This window comes from Eumetopias jubatus, unplaced genomic scaffold (genome assembly GCF_037043125.1).
Source record: "Eumetopias jubatus isolate StellerSeaLion01/CBP00866 unplaced genomic scaffold, mEumJub1_p1.0 scaffold_4, whole genome shotgun sequence".
In the NCBI taxonomy this organism is placed as follows: Eukaryota; Metazoa; Chordata; class Mammalia; order Carnivora; family Otariidae; genus Eumetopias; species Eumetopias jubatus.
In genome coordinates, this window is record NW_028274810.1 from 16,713,653 (window position 1) to 16,730,497 (window position 16,845).

Consider the following 16,845-nt stretch of genomic DNA (forward strand, 5'->3'; position numbering starts at 1 on the left):
AATCTTCTTTTGACATTCTGTTAAACTTCAACACATTTGTTGAATGCCTGTTTATGCTAGGCGCCACACATGATTCTAGGGATACAGAGATAAAAACAATCTGACACAGCCCTGGCCTCATGGAGCTTATAGTATTTTGGGGAAAAAGAAATATTAATAAAATACTCATGCAAATAAATGTAAAAAAGGATATTGCTACAAGTATAATGAGGGAACATTACATGCTATGAGACTGTATAATGATCCTAATTTCTCCTTTCCTGTGTATGTTATATCCTCTATGGTAACAGAGATACACACACATATACATATGTACATATTGTTCAATAGTAAAACTTTATACTTCTCTTTCCTTGTAAAACCTCTTCTTCAATATGATTAAATGGCTGATTATTCTTCCATTATATGGAATTACCACAATATACTTGCCCAATACCTTATCATTGGACATTTAATTTACTTACAGTTATTAACTGTTATAAACAAAATGTTCTAATTTTCATTTTTTGGGAAGCCAAGGTTTCCTAGTGGGTCATGTATTAGCGAGAAAAAAGTTAAATTCCACCTCCCACACTCGAGAAGTTTGGGTAGAATCCTGTTTAATTAGTCAAGGATAGAGATGTTACTGATAGCAGAAAGAACAGGAACAAGGTATAGCTGAGCTAGCTTTCCTTGGGTCTATAACTGCCGGTCACTCTGTCTGCATGGGGCAACATCTTGCCTATTCCAGAAAATTCAATTCCTGCTGTAGCACTACACGTTTATACTGGGGGCTAGGCTACCATTTTGAAATGCTAACAATCTGTGTGCTTCCATTTAAGGAAATATTTACAGATGATGAACTCTGTTGGTTCTTAGACTAAATGCAGCCTCACAAAGATCGTATCTCTAAGGGGGTGGGGGTTGGGAAGGGAAGAACGAAGCAATTAGTGTCCAGGAATGACTGTTTCCAAACATTGTGCTTGCTGTAGCCTTGATGTTCTGGAGCATCCATATCTCTACACTTACCGATGAGGCTGAATAGTTTATTACAGGCTTCTCAATCAGTTGTTTTTTATCAGTTTCTTGGTCGTATCCTTTGCCAAGTTTTCTGTGGGTCAAATTTATCATCGTACTATCACTGATTTATAATAGCTCCTTTTATACCAAGAATATTTTCACATATGTTGCAAGCACTTAATTCTGTTTGTCTTTGCTTTGGAATCGCCTTGTGATATTTTTTAGCATAGTGATTAAGAGCAGAGGCTTTGAGACACATCTTTGCCTCAGATCCTGTTCAATGACATATTATTTGTGTACTTGAGTCAGGTTGCCTGTACATATTCTTGGGATTATTCCTGTTGTTCTTTTCATCTTAAAAAAAGGAGATGTAAGGAATACATTGAAAAATGCATGTTCACTGTAGAAATTTCGGAAAACACAGATAACTTTAAAATTAAAAAAAATGCATAATGCCTTTACCTATTGTTCTCGTTTTCACATATGTATGTTAGCAAGTAGTTTGTGTTATGTCAGTCACAGATATAGATACAGTTTAGTAGCAACTTATTCTCCTATAATATATTGCAAATATCTTTCTTGGCTAATATATATATGTTCTCTTTTTCCTTTCTGATTGTTGTATTCCATTGCAAAGATGTGCTATAATTTCTCTGTTTCCTTATCTTTTGATTAAATCAACTCCAACTTTTAATTATTAAAACTCTTGTAATGAAACCTTCGTCATTATTTTGAATAAGTAGAATTTTATGTCAAATGATTAGTAAATCTTTCGGGTTAAACTTTGGGATATTTTTGTAGCTTCATCCACCCTAGGTATTATCGGTTTTCTTTTCTCTCTTTCTTTTTTGCCAGTTTGATATATGAAATAACTTATTTAAATTTGCATTTCTTTTGGTTACCAGTAACTTAAGCATATTTTGTGTTGATTGTTTTATTTCTTTTTTAATAAATCGCCTTGTTGATTTCTTTGCTAATTTTTCAACTGGGGTCTCCATTTTTTTCTTACAGATTTTCAAGAGCATTTATATATTGCAAGGACATTAATCTTTTATCATATATATTACAGATATTTTCCTGCTTTCTGTTTTTTTTATTGTTTTTGGTTCAAGGAAAATTTTGGGTTTTTAAAAATAAATCCAGCTATCTTTATTTTTTACCTTTAAAGATTATGTAGTCATCAATATTTTCTTCAAGTGTTTTTGTTTTCTTAAAACATATTTCAGGTTTCTATCTAAATTTTATATTTACATATAGAAATAGGCTGCATGAGGGCAGAAGTTTTGTCCATCTTACACCTCATTGCTGGCCACGTTCATGGCACATCATAGGCATATAATACAGATTTGTCAAATAAATAGTATCAATCTTTAAACTTTATATCCTTATGAAATAAGTGATAGTAACATAATTTCCTTAACATTTTCAAAAAGCTGGGAATGCATTTTCTGAAATATATTTTGTTATTTTTTCTTTGGGTACATTCTTCCTTTCACCTGCTGAATTCCTGATTATCTTTAGATCTCAGTGCAAGCATTGTTTCTATAGGAAAGCCTTCTGTGATAATCTGTTCACAAGGTCACATTCCAAGTTGTAAGTTTTCCTAACACTATCTTTGACACACCTGTGATTTCATAGCTGTCTGTGGAATTATTTAGATATTTATTTTCCCCATCAGCACCAAACAACAGAAACTTTACTTGTTTCTACTCATCATTGTATCCCGCTGCCTAGCACATATTATGTATTAAGTTTTTATTTTTTGAGCAGTTAAATAAGTGAACAAACTGTCACAAAAATCACATACCATCTTTGCGCACATGCTTGGTCCCCTGCAAGACTATCTTATTGATCTTTCTGTCTGTCTTGTTGTCAGTCCCATACCGATTTAATAATGTACCTTTAAAAAAATGTACCTACATATTCCCTGCAATAATTTGTCTTAGTTTTAAAATTTTCCCGATTATCCTCACACATTTATTCACCCAGCTGAATTTTATAATCATTTCTCAAGTTAAAAAAAAAAGTGTGTGTGTGTTTAGGGGAAAAGAATTGTTTTACTTTATAACTTAACCTGAGGATTGTGTATTTATAATAAAATATGCAAACTTCTTATTCAGCAGTTTGGATATGTAGCTTTTATTTACTTGAATACTTTTGATTTTCCTCCATTAATTTTTAAATTTTATTCATATAGAACCTGAACATGCTGGGATTTTTCTTAGACATTTTTGTGCAGGGAAGAGTAAACTTGGGGGGTTTGGGTTTGTTGTCTTTAAAAGGGTCTGCTTACAGGGTTGTCCTTTGGCTGGTGTCTGGGAACTTTGGCTTTGAAATGTCCCCTCTGGTGCCAAGTGGTAAGGCCATTTGGTGTGCCCAGGGACTGAATTTCATCGTGCCAGCCTACCTGAACTTTTTTTTTTTTTTTTTTTTTTTAAACCATGTGATTTATGGTGAGCATCTACTTTCCTTCTGGGAGTTTTTAATGATTGTGGCTGATCATGTGGCTGATCATGATGGTGCCTATGTGACCAACCTGTGAAAATCCTTGAACTTTGAGTCTCAAGGAATGTTGCTGGGTGAAAACACTACTCACATGTTCCTGCATTTCACTGCTGGAGAATGTTGGGAGCCTAGAGATATGTTTTTCCATATACTACCTGATGTGTCTTTTCTTCTTACTAGTTTCACTAGTTTGTGTTTCTTCTTTTGGTTTTTCCCAGTTGTCCCAACAGTGTCACCTCCAAATGATAATTCTGTATTTTTTTTTTTTTACAATATCTCTCACATTTTTGTCTTATTACATTGATCAGATCTTCCAGAACAATGCTGAATAATTGACTTCAGCAAACTTTGCTTAACTTCAATAGGATAGTGCTAGTGTTTAAAATTAAGTATGTTTTCTATTGTCTTTAGCTTGATATTCTTCATTATGTCAAGGAAGTATCCCTCCACATCTGATTTATTTAGAATTTCATCAGAAGCACATGCTACATTTTATTAAATGTCTTTTTTGGCATCTGTTGAGATGACCCAGTGCTTTTTCTGGTTCTTTATTCATATGATAAATTATTATATGTATTTTAAAACCTTATTTAAAAAGAGGCATGATAAGACTAAGTATCTTGAAGATAATAGTCTCCCACTTTAAATGTTAATCTCATCCAAAAACACCCTCATGGAAACACCTGGAAAAATGTTTGACCAAAAATCTGGGCTGACACATAAATTTAACCATGATGGGTGGCACAGATGATGCTGTAGTAAATATGCCCTATCCACCATTCTGTGAATACCTGGTACTCATTTCAGAACTTTCAATCTCATCTTCCCCCCAAACTTGCATAACTTTCCCTTTTTCCTTCATCTACCAAGCATTACGTGTTCTCACTTGCTCCCATGTAACCACTGATCGATCTTTTTATTTCTTTTATCTTTGATTTTATGAGTGTTGCATGGGTATGAGCTTTTGTTTCTTTAACTCAGTGGATGATTTTCTAGGGGTAGTAACTGTTCTTTTTCCTTTTTCCTTTAGCTCTTTTCCCTTTAAGTAGCGGATACTTAAAATATAGCTAGTGGCCTTTGTTTATTTATTCAACAATGATATATATTAAATGTGAGACACTGACGTAATAAGCCCTGACAATATAAACATGAATAGCACATATCTAGTTTTCTGGTAGTGGGAAGCAGATAATAAGTGGTTATACTAAAATGTGTAGTACTACACTAGAGGACTGGAAAAGTACTTTGGGAACCCAGATGAAATGATAATCATTATCTTTATCATGTGGACTCACAGAAGATTTTATCCAAGGAGTCACATTTTTATCTGGCCCAAAATGAGTAACCAGGCAAGTTAGCAGCTACAGGCCAAGGGAAACATTTTAGGCAGAGGGATTGGACTACAAAAGTACAGAGTTATGAACGAGAAGAATAGGAAATGTGACAAGGTCTGTGTACCTCTAGTTATGGCTTATGAGCGTTTGGGAAAGAGGCATGCAAGGGGCATGCTAGAACTTAAAACACTTTGTATGCCCTTACCAGAAGCTTTAGCTTTAGGCAGTAGGAACCAGCAGAATTCTTCAAGGGAGGGAATGACCTATTTTTATTTTTTGAAGGTAATTCTGGGAATAGTATGGAAGATGGCCTTAAGTAGGGAAAGAAAGTAGAAGACAGAATGATTAAGAAGGCCATTGTAACAATTTAGTTGAGAGATACTGAGGGATTGAATTAGGTAGTAAGGAAAGAGAATGGAACCTGAATTTTTGAAGAGGTATTTTTAAGGTTGAATCAACAGAAATTTGTTATGGTTTCAGGAAAGGAGAAATTGGAAGAGAGAATGGATTAAGGGAAAATGAATATGTAGAAGGTATGAGGGAGAGGGAAAAATTCATTGTACCTCTCAAGTCTCCAGGCTAGAAGATAGAGTGAATGTTGATGGATTGAAATCAGAATTTGGTCATAGTCTGTTAGGAAAGGTGTGGAGCTGAGTTTTGTATGTGCTGCATTTGAGACGCCTGTGGAGCCCCTGGGCATGCAGATCCAGAGAATGGAGAAGGGGGCCAAGGCTAAGGGGAGACACATGGTCCTCAGCATAGTGCAAACATGAAACCAGGTGAGAAGAGGCAAGAATCTAAGGAGAATGTGTAAAGTTAAAAGGAGATGTAAGAGCATTAGCATACTTTGCCTTATAAATATTTGATTGATTAATTGTATTACTAATGGGCCCTATATGAAGCACAAGAAATGGGAACATTTTCCTGAGAAAGCTACAAGATTCCATTCAAGTTCTCACAAGTAAACTGTCATATATCAAAACAGATTCCTTAAATGGAATCCTCTGTGTCTATAGAGCTGCGTGACTGAGCAAGTGAGCTAATCTATATTTGACCCTCAGTTCTCATCTATAGATAACCCCGTCCCATATGGTCTTGCTGTGTTTACTCTTGCTTCACTACAAGGAATGCTTTCTCTAGTGGCCACAGAGATTTTTTTTTTTTTTTTTTTTTGGTCAGCTAAATGTGATATTAATCCTTGTGTAAGATCTCACCTCTTTCCTTGGCTCCTACCAACCTCTCCTACCTCATATCTTTCATCTCCCTTTTTACTCATGGGCTCTGGCTGAGGGATCCTTCTTTCTGTTTAGGCCTTAGAATCTGTGTATATGGTAGGTACTTAATATGAAATGAATGAATGACTCTGCCTTCTAGGTTTGTTGTGAGAAGTAAATGTGAAAAAATATATGAAGAGCCTATTAATATGCCTGGTGCATTACAAGTGTGCAATAAATGCCACTTTTAGTCATTTTTGTCTTTGTGTTACTCGCCTATAACTCTGATATTTCTCCATATTTTTCTATTCCAATCTACCTTTCCAACTCTTCCCATCCAGGCAACTTACTGTCTTCGGTTTTTGCCTCCCCAAAGGCTGTAGTCCATGTGTGTTGACACCTCTCTTCATTTGGCACTTGATATGATTTCATCTAATTCCCTGGACTTTTGCATACATGTATTCTCCTGTGCAACCCTGTTTCTTATGCTTAAATCATTATCTATGGATTCCTGGTCCAAAGGACACTGAGCATATAATAGGCTTCCTGCATGAAATTCTCAGGAGAATGGGAATCCTCTGGGAACTAGTTCCCAAACTACCAAGGGATTCTTACAACTTATAAAGCACTGTTCTGATTACATCATTATTTTGTGGATTTGGAATCAAGAATTTGTAAATGGTAGCCAGTGTTTATTGAACACTAACTCTGGGCTAGGCAAAGTCCTAAGCACTTTACATATATTACCTCACTTTATGAATTTGATTTTATGAGTATTCCTGCCTTATGCTTACTAACTGGCCCAGGGTCACGCTGTTAGTGACTTCCAAGTTAGGATTTAAGCCCAGGTGGTCTAATTTCAGATTCCTGCCCTCAACTATACTTTTGTGTTCTATAGTGTCCCAGTAGCAGTTCCTGGGTCAGAGAGTTAACTTTTATTCTTTAGTGTTTAATTTTAAATTTAAAAAATAATATGCAGTTATAGTTTTGTTTTTTTTTTTTAATTCCAACATTTCTTCCCTACCATTCTACTCTACCATTTTGAGGCTCATTTCACTTATGGCAACTACCATTAACAATATTTTCAGAATTTTTTTTCTTTTTTTTCTTTTTTTTTTTTTTAACCTCCTTAGTGTGATTCTCCTCTCAGCTTTTTGTCTTCTAAAAAGTCAGCTCATTCCTAGTTGGTGAAAGTGACTGATGGTCGAAAGACTGGTTATCAGTGTGTCTATCACTTAAGTTGACCCTTAGAGAAAGATATTACACCTCCGTCCCAGGCAAGCTTCTAAAATTAATTAAATTCTTCTTTGGGACCCATTTACATTTCTGAAGGAGAACTACTTTTAGTCTACAACTCCAGGCTGATAAATTCTTCAAGTTCCCAGGACTTAAGCTGTTATTTGACAATCCATGTGTGACTCTATCACCTTGATGTTCAGAGAAAAATGAACAACAGGCCTCCCCAGCTAAGGAAATGGGGTTTGATGCTCTTTCCAAGGCATGGCTTTATGGACTCAAGATTCTTGTGAAGAGAGTTTTGCTTTTAGATCCTTACCTTTTCTCTACTTCTCTATTCACAAAGAGCTATAATTTTTAATCAGGAACACAAAAATACCACTATGGAAATGGCCATGCTTTTCAGCACGCAGCAGAACATTTTCCTAAAAAGTGAGGTCACCCGAAGCACGGAGCAGAGAAATCCCAGATGGCACCAATATTTGATTTCATTTTTAGCATGCTCATATTCAGCAGATGGATTGGAAGGCTGACCTCGCTGACACTTCTGCATCACTGCCTGCTACTCCAATTGCCTTTGTGAATGTTTTTTCATAAGGCTTCTCCTGGTACCTCAGATTGATGCCTGGTCGCCCGCCTGTGTTATGCTTCATTACACCAAGGCTCTGTGTGGTTGAGAGTTGCTGTATTCTATAAAAGGGGAACTCCTAGCTCATCAGTATCTCAGACTTTTCCTACACACTCTGAAATTGCTTGTAACATGTCGGAGAGCATCATCTTCGCTTTCCTGGTATACCTCCGATTTGTATCTGTTTTTTTAGTCCTTTTCTAATTTTTCTGCTTTCTTCTGTGATGTAGATAAATTACAAATACTGTAAAAAAAACTCCTCTGGAAATGGCTAAATTGACTGTTTCCAACAATCTAATTATATTAAGGTGAATATTGTTGAATTCCTCTTTGCACCCAAGCTTCAGGGGCAAAGAGAACAGACCTGGATTGGAGTGCCCGACTCTGCCATTTCCCTTACTTTAGTATTAGCCTCAGTTTCCTTGTTTGTAAATTACCGATATGATGAGTGCTGAGTCGTTGGGATTGGTGTGAAGGTTAAACAGAGTAACGGACATTGTGTGGTTGTCACAGCCTTGGCACAAAGTTACTTTGGTTGTGGTTTTTTTTTTTTTTTTTGTCTGACATCAGTTATGGTAGTTTGTGGTATGCTTCATACATTGTTTTGCGTATGCAGGTAATAAGAATAAAATATAAAACATAACAGTTTTGTTGATTTTTTTTAATTTGGATTACAAGGAAAGCAAATTGTTAAGGAGGAAGTTTTTGATGATCAGACTGATGTTTTATTTCAAAACTTTTTATAAAACTATTCACTTTTACAGATCATTACATCATCCACATACCTATTTAGAGATGGCCTCTGTGGGAGTGAAGCACCCTCTTCCCCCCCCCGCTCCTGCCCTCCCCATCTAGTTTGTATTTCAGTGATGTGGCTAGAGAAACAATCACACAGCATGAATATCCAGCAGATTTTTGTGTTTTTCCTGGCAGGGTGACCTATGTGGCCATTCTGTAGAGTTCTCTGGGAACCCTCAATTCTGAGGAGGATTAGTTTGCTTAAATCCTTACATGTTGCTGCTTTGCACACAACCAGATTTTGGTGCATATTTTAATGCAAAGCCTACTTTTGGCTTAGAAAACATTGCATATTTAATAGCCTTTTTCTTGAATCAGATCTCTACCCAGTGTAATGTTGATGAATTTAGGTTTTAGATGACTGCTATTTTGTTGTGAAACTTTCTTTAGGAAGTTACTTTTTTTTTTGTTTTTTCCTTTTTATAGATCAAACATAAGGCCAGACTACGCAGACTCCAATTTCCATGAGTTCAAGATGCACACCTTCAATCGGGTTACATCCTGCAAAGTCTGCCAGATGCTTCTGAGGTAAGCTTGCTTGGTCCTGTTTTTCAGTTTAAAGGAGCTGCTATAATTGCTGTGTGTTTCAGACTTTTTTAATGTCCCAGCCAAAATGTTGTGAAGTAGGGAAATTGCCTTAACAGTTTTGAGCCAACAGATCTTTCCTCAGCCTTGTACCTGGACGCTTCCTTCCGAACCCCAGGAGGCCCTCTCCTTCTGCTGAGAAGACTTTGCAGAGCACTGTGTTCCCTTGTTTTTTTTCTCGTGCTCATGATTTCATAGAGGCAGCATTTAGCAGCTTTTAACATATCACTCTCTAATTTTACCTTTCAGAGGAACATTTTATCAAGGCTATTTATGTTTTAAGTGTGGCGCGAGAGCACACAAAGAATGTTTGGGAAGAGTAGACAATTGTGGCAGAGTTAATTCTGCTGGTAAGTCATGTTTATTGTTGTGATTCTGCTTTTAATTAGGACATAAAACTTGATAAACATCATTAAGGCCTAATTTACTCTTAATATGTGTTTATTGTGACATATCTGCTTTTGAAACTATCATTTATAAGGACAATTAAAAAATTGTTCTAAATTCCTGTGACTTTTATACGTACCTGGGAGGCAGAGCCCTTCAAGGGGGGCTTGGAAGGTTTCCGGCCACCCATTTCATTCAGCCTGGCCCCTGAGTCTCACTAATGCTGTATGAATATAAGCCAAAACACGCAAATGGAGAAACAAAAACAAAACCGAAAAAAAAATTAATTTTTCACTTCTATCTTTAGTCCTTAAATTTCTCCCTTGTTCTCTTAAATATTCAGCTCAGAAATGCTAATGATGCCAGAAGTAAACATCACACAGACTAATTCATGAATTAGTGAATTGAATACATTGTCATTTTGCAGCATTTAACAGAGAGCATATATCCTTTGGATTTTATGTAAATATTTTCCCCTTGGTTTTTAAAAATAAGGCTCCATGACTGTTACATGAGCCGGTTGCTAAGACTGTTGGCGATTATGCATTCAATAGTCTTTTGCTTCTCTCTGCTCCTCTTGGGCTCTCTTCCTTTCTTTCTTTTCTGGCCTCTTTATACTTTGTCTTTCTTCTTCTTTCTCTTTGTCCTTTTCCCCTGAGTTTCTCTTGTGTTTTATCAATAAGACCTTTCAAAATCAGTAGAACTTTTTGAACAGAAGAAAGGGATCTTTAACAGCTTGAGTTCAAAAGGTGGCTAAGTCAACCTTTGATTTTTCCCAAAGGAAAAGGTGGACATTGAATTATTTTGGATAATATGAAGAAGAGTGAAACAGAATAATAGCTCATTTCAGAGCTGAGTTCAGAAAATGGGCAGTTGTAGAAAAGGTGTGAATCCCATTAGACGACTGGGATCACAGCACATTCCTCTCACTCAGCTCCTTTGGTAGATGTTTTTTAAGGTTCCCATGAGCCATGAGCTCTCTCCATGCCAGGCATGGGCAGCCACAAGGAGAAGCATCCCGGGTTGGTTGAGTACCCGCACCGGGCCCTCTGCCAGGCCCTTCTTGCACAAACTCGTTCAGTCCTCAGGGCAGTGCTTCCCGTTTTCTGATGGGAGTCAGAGTGTTCATGCAATTGACTCCAAGTCTGCTGAGACAAGGAGACAAGATTAGCACCCACTAAGGTTTCTGAAGGTCGGAAACAGTTGACAACGTTGTAAAATAGAAATGTTATATGTTATTATTGTTATTCTTCAGTTGTGCACCTGATGCGGCTTATCATTTAAATTTTGGTGGTTCTGTCTTTATTCGCCGCATCCTTTAATCTCTTTGGGGACAACTAACATGTTAGGTGTTCGTAGTAGGCTAATGTATTTTTATAAAGCCCCCCCACCCCCCCAGCCCTGTCTTAGGAGTTTCAGTCTGTGAGGAATGTGAAGTGATCTCATAGTTGGCCTGGTTCTTGCATTCTACTGGAATAGTGCAGGAGAGCAGTTGAGAGTCAAGCAGAAATGGTGGAAAATCTCCTTCTGCCCTTTGCCAGCTATGGGAGCTTGAGGGTGTTACTTAAGCATTCTGAGGTTTTGTTTATTTGTCTAGAAAATGGAAATTAGAGGATTATCATGAGGATCAAATGAAGCAATGTTGATGCTTAGCACAGTGCCTGGGCACAATAAAAATTCAGTGTTTTAATCCAAGGTGCTATGATGAGAAGTCTGTTTTTGTTTTTTTGGTTTTTGGTTTGGTTTTGTTTTGAAAAGGGATGGGCTTAATCTGTATCTTTGCTGTTGTTTTATGATATGGAGCAAGTGTGGATAGAAGAAATAGCACCAAACTTTGAAGTGATATAAATGAATGATGCTAAAGGACTTTACATTTTTAACTTTCACTTGGAAAAAAAAAAGTCAACAGGAAACAGTTGGGAATTCCTGGTCAAGCGATAAAAAAGCGGTGCATCCCCCGAGTCATAATTCCAGTATCCCCCGGCCTTCAATGAGTAACTCTGGATTGGGAGACTGTGTGTGATGGCAGGAAAGCCCACAAGGTCTGGAGTCTTGGTCTGGTTTGAATCCCTCTCCTCAGCTTACTCACTGGGTGACTTTGGAACCAGTTACTTAACCTTCATAAGTCTTAGGTTTTTTTTTCCCTTTTAAGATAGGCATAGTAATGACACCTAGTCTTTAAGTTTATATATTTTTTAAATAAATACAAAGTGCCAGGTACTGTTCTAAGTATGTTACTGCTATCAACTCACTTAGTCCTGTATGAATCTTTTAAAGTTGGAATTACTGCTATTCTTGTCTTACATGTGAGAAACTAAGGCACAGAGAAATAACTTGCCTCAGTTGCTTAATCAAGAGAGTGAATATGCAAATCCAGGCAGTCCAGCTCCTGAGTTTGTTCTTAACCCCCGAGTTCTGTCCCAGTCCTGCGAACTAGCTGTGAGGATCTATGGAAATGTCTTAAATGCATAGTGCCTAACCCTCTTAAACACCCAGAGTAAAATCATGCATTTGGTTTTCTCTGAGAAAGAGAGTTCCTTTTTTTTTTTTTTTTTTAGCAAGAACACTTCTGAATTCAATTCAATTAGTAACTACCAAGTATGCTTAGGTTTCAATGCTTTGAAGTGGTGTGAGAAATTCAGCTCTCCCTGGGACCATGCCTGCCCCTTTCCCCATGGAATGTCTCAGAGCTGGAAGATTTAGACACCTTCAGTTCTAGGATCTCTTATTTTAAGATGAGGAAACTGAGTCCTAAAAGTATGAAAATAAGGCTGTTATGCCCTGCAGATTTTAGGTAATGCTTACTTATACAGATATCATTTATTAAAAGGTAGCATCATTCTCTAAACTTTGTTACAGAATTCACTATAAAGCAGGAAAAAATTTTTTAAGCCTCTGGCTAAATTTACTTCTTGGAGTTTTAAACATAATTCTCTCGCTCTCTTGCTTTTCTGCCTTGCATCCAATGTTGTCCTCCATTCTCCTGTTTTATGCATCCATGTCTTATTCTCTCTCTCTCTGTCCTTTCCTGCCCAAGATTTTAAGGGACTGATGGCATTGAATGCTCACGGTCCGTTAATTAGTGGTATGAGGTGGTAAGGACCTATCCAGGAGGCTTCCCTGTTTGCCTCCAGATGAGGATTTGCTGGGCAGTCCTTCTGAGTAAAGCCTTGCTTATCCTAAGTGAAGAGGAATCTTTTATAGCTGTCAGCACCTGGGGCGTTCTGGGGGTACACATCTGCACCTTTCATCCATCCACTCATGGATAAGACCTGGGGAGCCCAGCGTCTATGACAGCACCTATCTGGTCCCCCACAGTTCTGGAAAACTCCATTTTGTTTTCTTTTCCATTTGTTTCAATTCAGCTGGCTCCTGGAGGGCCACTCTAAAGACCCCTTGTGATACAATGTTGGGCTCAAATTGGAGCCTGTTTTTTAAATATTAGAACAGAGGCAGTGGGTACCATTGCTGTCCACCGGCACATGGGGGCCCAGCCAGGCTGGCCTTCCAGGGTGTCGGGCCCTGGGAACAGGCTTGTGGGGATTGGATGGATTTTTCCTCTTCTTTTTTCTTTTTCTTTCTTTCTTTTCTTTTTTTCTTTCTTTTCTTTCTTTACTTTTTTTCTTTTTCTTTTTTTCTTTTCTTTCTTTTCTTTTCTTTCTTTCTTTCTTTCTTTCTTTCTTTCTTTCTTTCTTTCTTTCTTTCCTTTCTTTCCTTTCTTTCCTTTCTTTCCTTTCTTTCCTTTCTTTCCTTTCTTTCCTTTCTTTCTTTCCTTTCTTTCCTTTCTTTCTTTCCTTTCTTTCCTTTCTTTCCTTTCTTTCCTTTCTTTCCTTTCTTTCCTTTCTTTCCTTTCTTTCCTTTCTTTCCTTTCTTTCCTTTCTTTCCTTTCTTTCCTTTCTTTCCTTTCTTTCCTTTCTTTCCTTTCTTTTCTTTTCTTTCTTCTCCCCAAAAGGAGTTGGAATGAGCATGGGTTAATTTTCCCATGATGGGTTTTCCTAAAAAAAAAAAAAAAAAAAAAAAAGACCAAAAAACACTGCCAGACCAGATGCCCTCTTAAAGCTGGAAGTTATGACATCCTGACCTTGAACTTCTCTGCTTCCCGCACTGCTGTGGGTAGCAGCCATGGATAGAGCGTGAGCTTGAGCCTCGTAGGTCTGATGTGAGCATGGTAGAACAGGCAGAGTTTGGAGGACACGGGCAAGCTAGACTTTGTGGGTGTTTCCCAGCCAGCACAGAACCAACACTGGCTGAAGTTTCCCACAGTCCAGCAGCGGGATGCAGCAAGAGCTGCTTGCACTAGTTCAGAGTGTCTTTTCCCATGACTGGTATGACCCTTGGGGAAGTGGGGATGTAGGGAGGAGGGCAGGAGGAAGGACAGAACGTCTCAAGGGCTGCAGACATAGTTCACTTGGATGGGGCTCTTTCTGGAGGAGAGTATGACATCATTTTGGAGAACTTGACTTGGGGGGTGGGATCAACTAAATTTAACAGCTAAATTTAAAGCAAGTGAAGAGTATTGAATTAAGGCAAACTCAAATGCTTACATAACCCAGGTTCCCACATAAAATTATATCATAGGTGACTTGAGATTGACCTCAACTTTACAGAGCTCTGTTGCTCTATTGCTTAACATAGTCTAACTATATTCTCAGGAAACGAAGAGAGATTCTGATCAACTCAGAATGAGTCAGGAGTCTACCTGTGGTCCAGAAAGCAGTGCCTAGTAGAATTGGTTACATTATAAACATTGGGTAGTTGGGGTAGAAGACAGTTCCAGAAAGTGGAGCATGCCATTTTCACTCAACATTGGTCCAGGCAGAGAAGAGAGACTAGTTGAACAAAATGACACAGTGACCCAGGGGCTAAATAAGGTGAGAGAATCTTCCATTCTGCCTTCTAATTGCCAAATGTACTGGTCGTCACATTCCAGGCCTCACCTAACTTGACCTTTCTCTTTTATTTGGCACTGTTAACTATTCTCCTTGACACATTCCTTCACATCCTATCACATCCCCCATGCCATCCTTTGGATACCAGATTAATTTCCCTGGCATTAGCTATAACCTACACCCAGGTAGATAAGTCACCAGTTCCACGTAAGGCTTTTCTCTTGAACTCTGGATTCAAAATGTCTGTCTTCTTCTCACATATCCCTTCCCAGGTGTCCTGCAGTGACCTCAAATTTCACTTATCTAAAACCAGCTTCATTAGTCACTAACGCAAACTTCCTCCGCCTACTCCTTGTCTTAAAGATCCAACATCCATACGCTCACCTGAACCTTGGTGTCAGCCTTTATTTACCCACCTCTCTCATCTTCATTCACTTACCTGTTGTTCTTACTTTTCCTCCTAAGGCTCTCTAGAATCCACTGATATGATATTGCTATAGATTTTTAAAAAAAAATCTCAGTGTCACTTGTTTGGACAACTACAAAAGCCTCCTAACTCTTGCTGTTAATTATACTCTTTCTATATGATTTCCAACATGATCTTTATTAAAGTCAATTCTGATTGTGGAATTCTGCTCCCTGTACCATCCATTCCTTACAGTATAATGTCCAAACTTCAATTATACTGGAGCCTCTCACTGATAAGAACCATATTTAACTGATGCTCTGACCTCTGGGAAGCCCTGGTAGATGGATGAGTGAGTGGACAGACTGACAAACAGATGGGGATAGATTAATGAGTAGAAGTGTAGCACCAGGGTTTCTGGGCTCTGAGGATCACTGTAGTGTTAGAACCAGAAGCAGGAGGCAGGCTGTGGGAGATTGGACAGGTTTTCATTCTGCCCTTGTAGAGACCAGAGCCTGACTGGATGTAGAATAAGTGAAATAAAAACCTTATCTAAATCCCTGGCTGGTACTTTAAGAATGAAAGATGGAAGACTTGGCAGACTCTTTGCGATTCCTTTCTGGTATTTATGCAAAGAAAGGCTCATGCCGAGTATCAACCGTCAGGCTTTTGACAGGGGAGCCTAGGTTAGGTTATGAAGTAGCAAGAAAGAGAACTAGCTCACAGAACACCTGATGACAAAAATACCTCAATTTCTGGGGAAATATACTCCCTGATTCAGTCAATCCCATTTTTAGAATTCTTGCTTGGCTCTTACTATTTCCCCTCCTTGAAATACACTCCCTTTTCTCCTGACAGTTCAAAATCTACTCTTCCTTTACTTCCTCTCCAAACCCTTTGCCAATCATTTTCCCTCACCTTGGCCACCCAACAGTCTTGTGAATTAAATTGTTCTCTAATTAGTTTGTGTGTAGGTTTTATATATTTGCCAATGTTAGGTAACAAAAACACCCCTAAAGCCCTTCAGATCCCACTGGCTTTAATACATAAACCTTTATTTTTCACACACGCACTATTGGCTGTGGGTTCCATGGCCCTCCAAGGGAGCTCCCTTCTAAGTAATGGCTTAGGGATCCAAGCTGGTTCCATTTTGTGACTCTTCAAATTCAACACATGGCTTTCTGGGTAGCTGCTCTTAAAATCCCTAGACTGAAGTGAATAACACTTTTTTTTTTTTTTTTTTAATCACAGTGTATTGGTGAAAGCTACTTAAACAGCCTCAGTTACAAGGGGGAGGTAGACAGTGTAGTGGGGTACATGGACTGTTTGGTGGGCATGACTGTCTCTGCCACTCTTCATTGCCTCTAGGGGACTATATGCTCCTTCACTGTAGGGAATGTGTTTCTCACCTTTTGTATTCATCCCTTGTCCAAAGTCAGGGTGCTTAACCTCAAGTCATTACTCCTTTTTTTCTCAAAGTAGGAATATCTTTAATAGTGTTGGATGTGGCTAGATAGTAACCGATAAGCATGTGAAATAGCTCTTGGGCATTTCTTTTTTGGAAGTCAAGCCTGTGGATGTTGTCTTCCCTGAATTTAGAAACCTTTTATATTTCATGCTCTATCTCCCTTAAATTTACCTAGTCTTCATTCATCCTTGAAATAATAATTACTTGGCAAAAATGTAGTGCGTTTCTGAATGAAGGAAGTAATTCATTCATATTAATATTTGACTATGACAGATTGTTAACTCAAGTGCATTTGAAGTATGAAAAAGTGCTTTAGGTTTTTTTTGTATTTATAAGATTGTTTTTGTATCTATGCAACTTGGAAACAAATCTGAAGGTTGGGTGATTAGTTTACGT

At 38.0% G+C, this 16,845-nt stretch overlaps 1 protein-coding gene across 3 annotated transcripts in view; it reads left to right on the forward strand.

The window, feature by feature from the left end:
- VAV3 (vav guanine nucleotide exchange factor 3) overlaps positions 1 to 16,845 on the forward strand; it is a 356,611-nt gene that overhangs the window by 218,310 nt on the left and 121,456 nt on the right. For all 3 annotated transcript variants that reach the window (XM_088022339.1, XM_088022340.1, XM_028101955.2), the window contains exons 16-17: positions 9,141 to 9,242; positions 9,549 to 9,649. In XM_088022339.1, the coding sequence (XP_087878465.1) occupies positions 9,141 to 9,242; positions 9,549 to 9,649 (203 nt within the window). The remainder of the gene's footprint in view (positions 1 to 9,140; positions 9,243 to 9,548; positions 9,650 to 16,845) is intronic.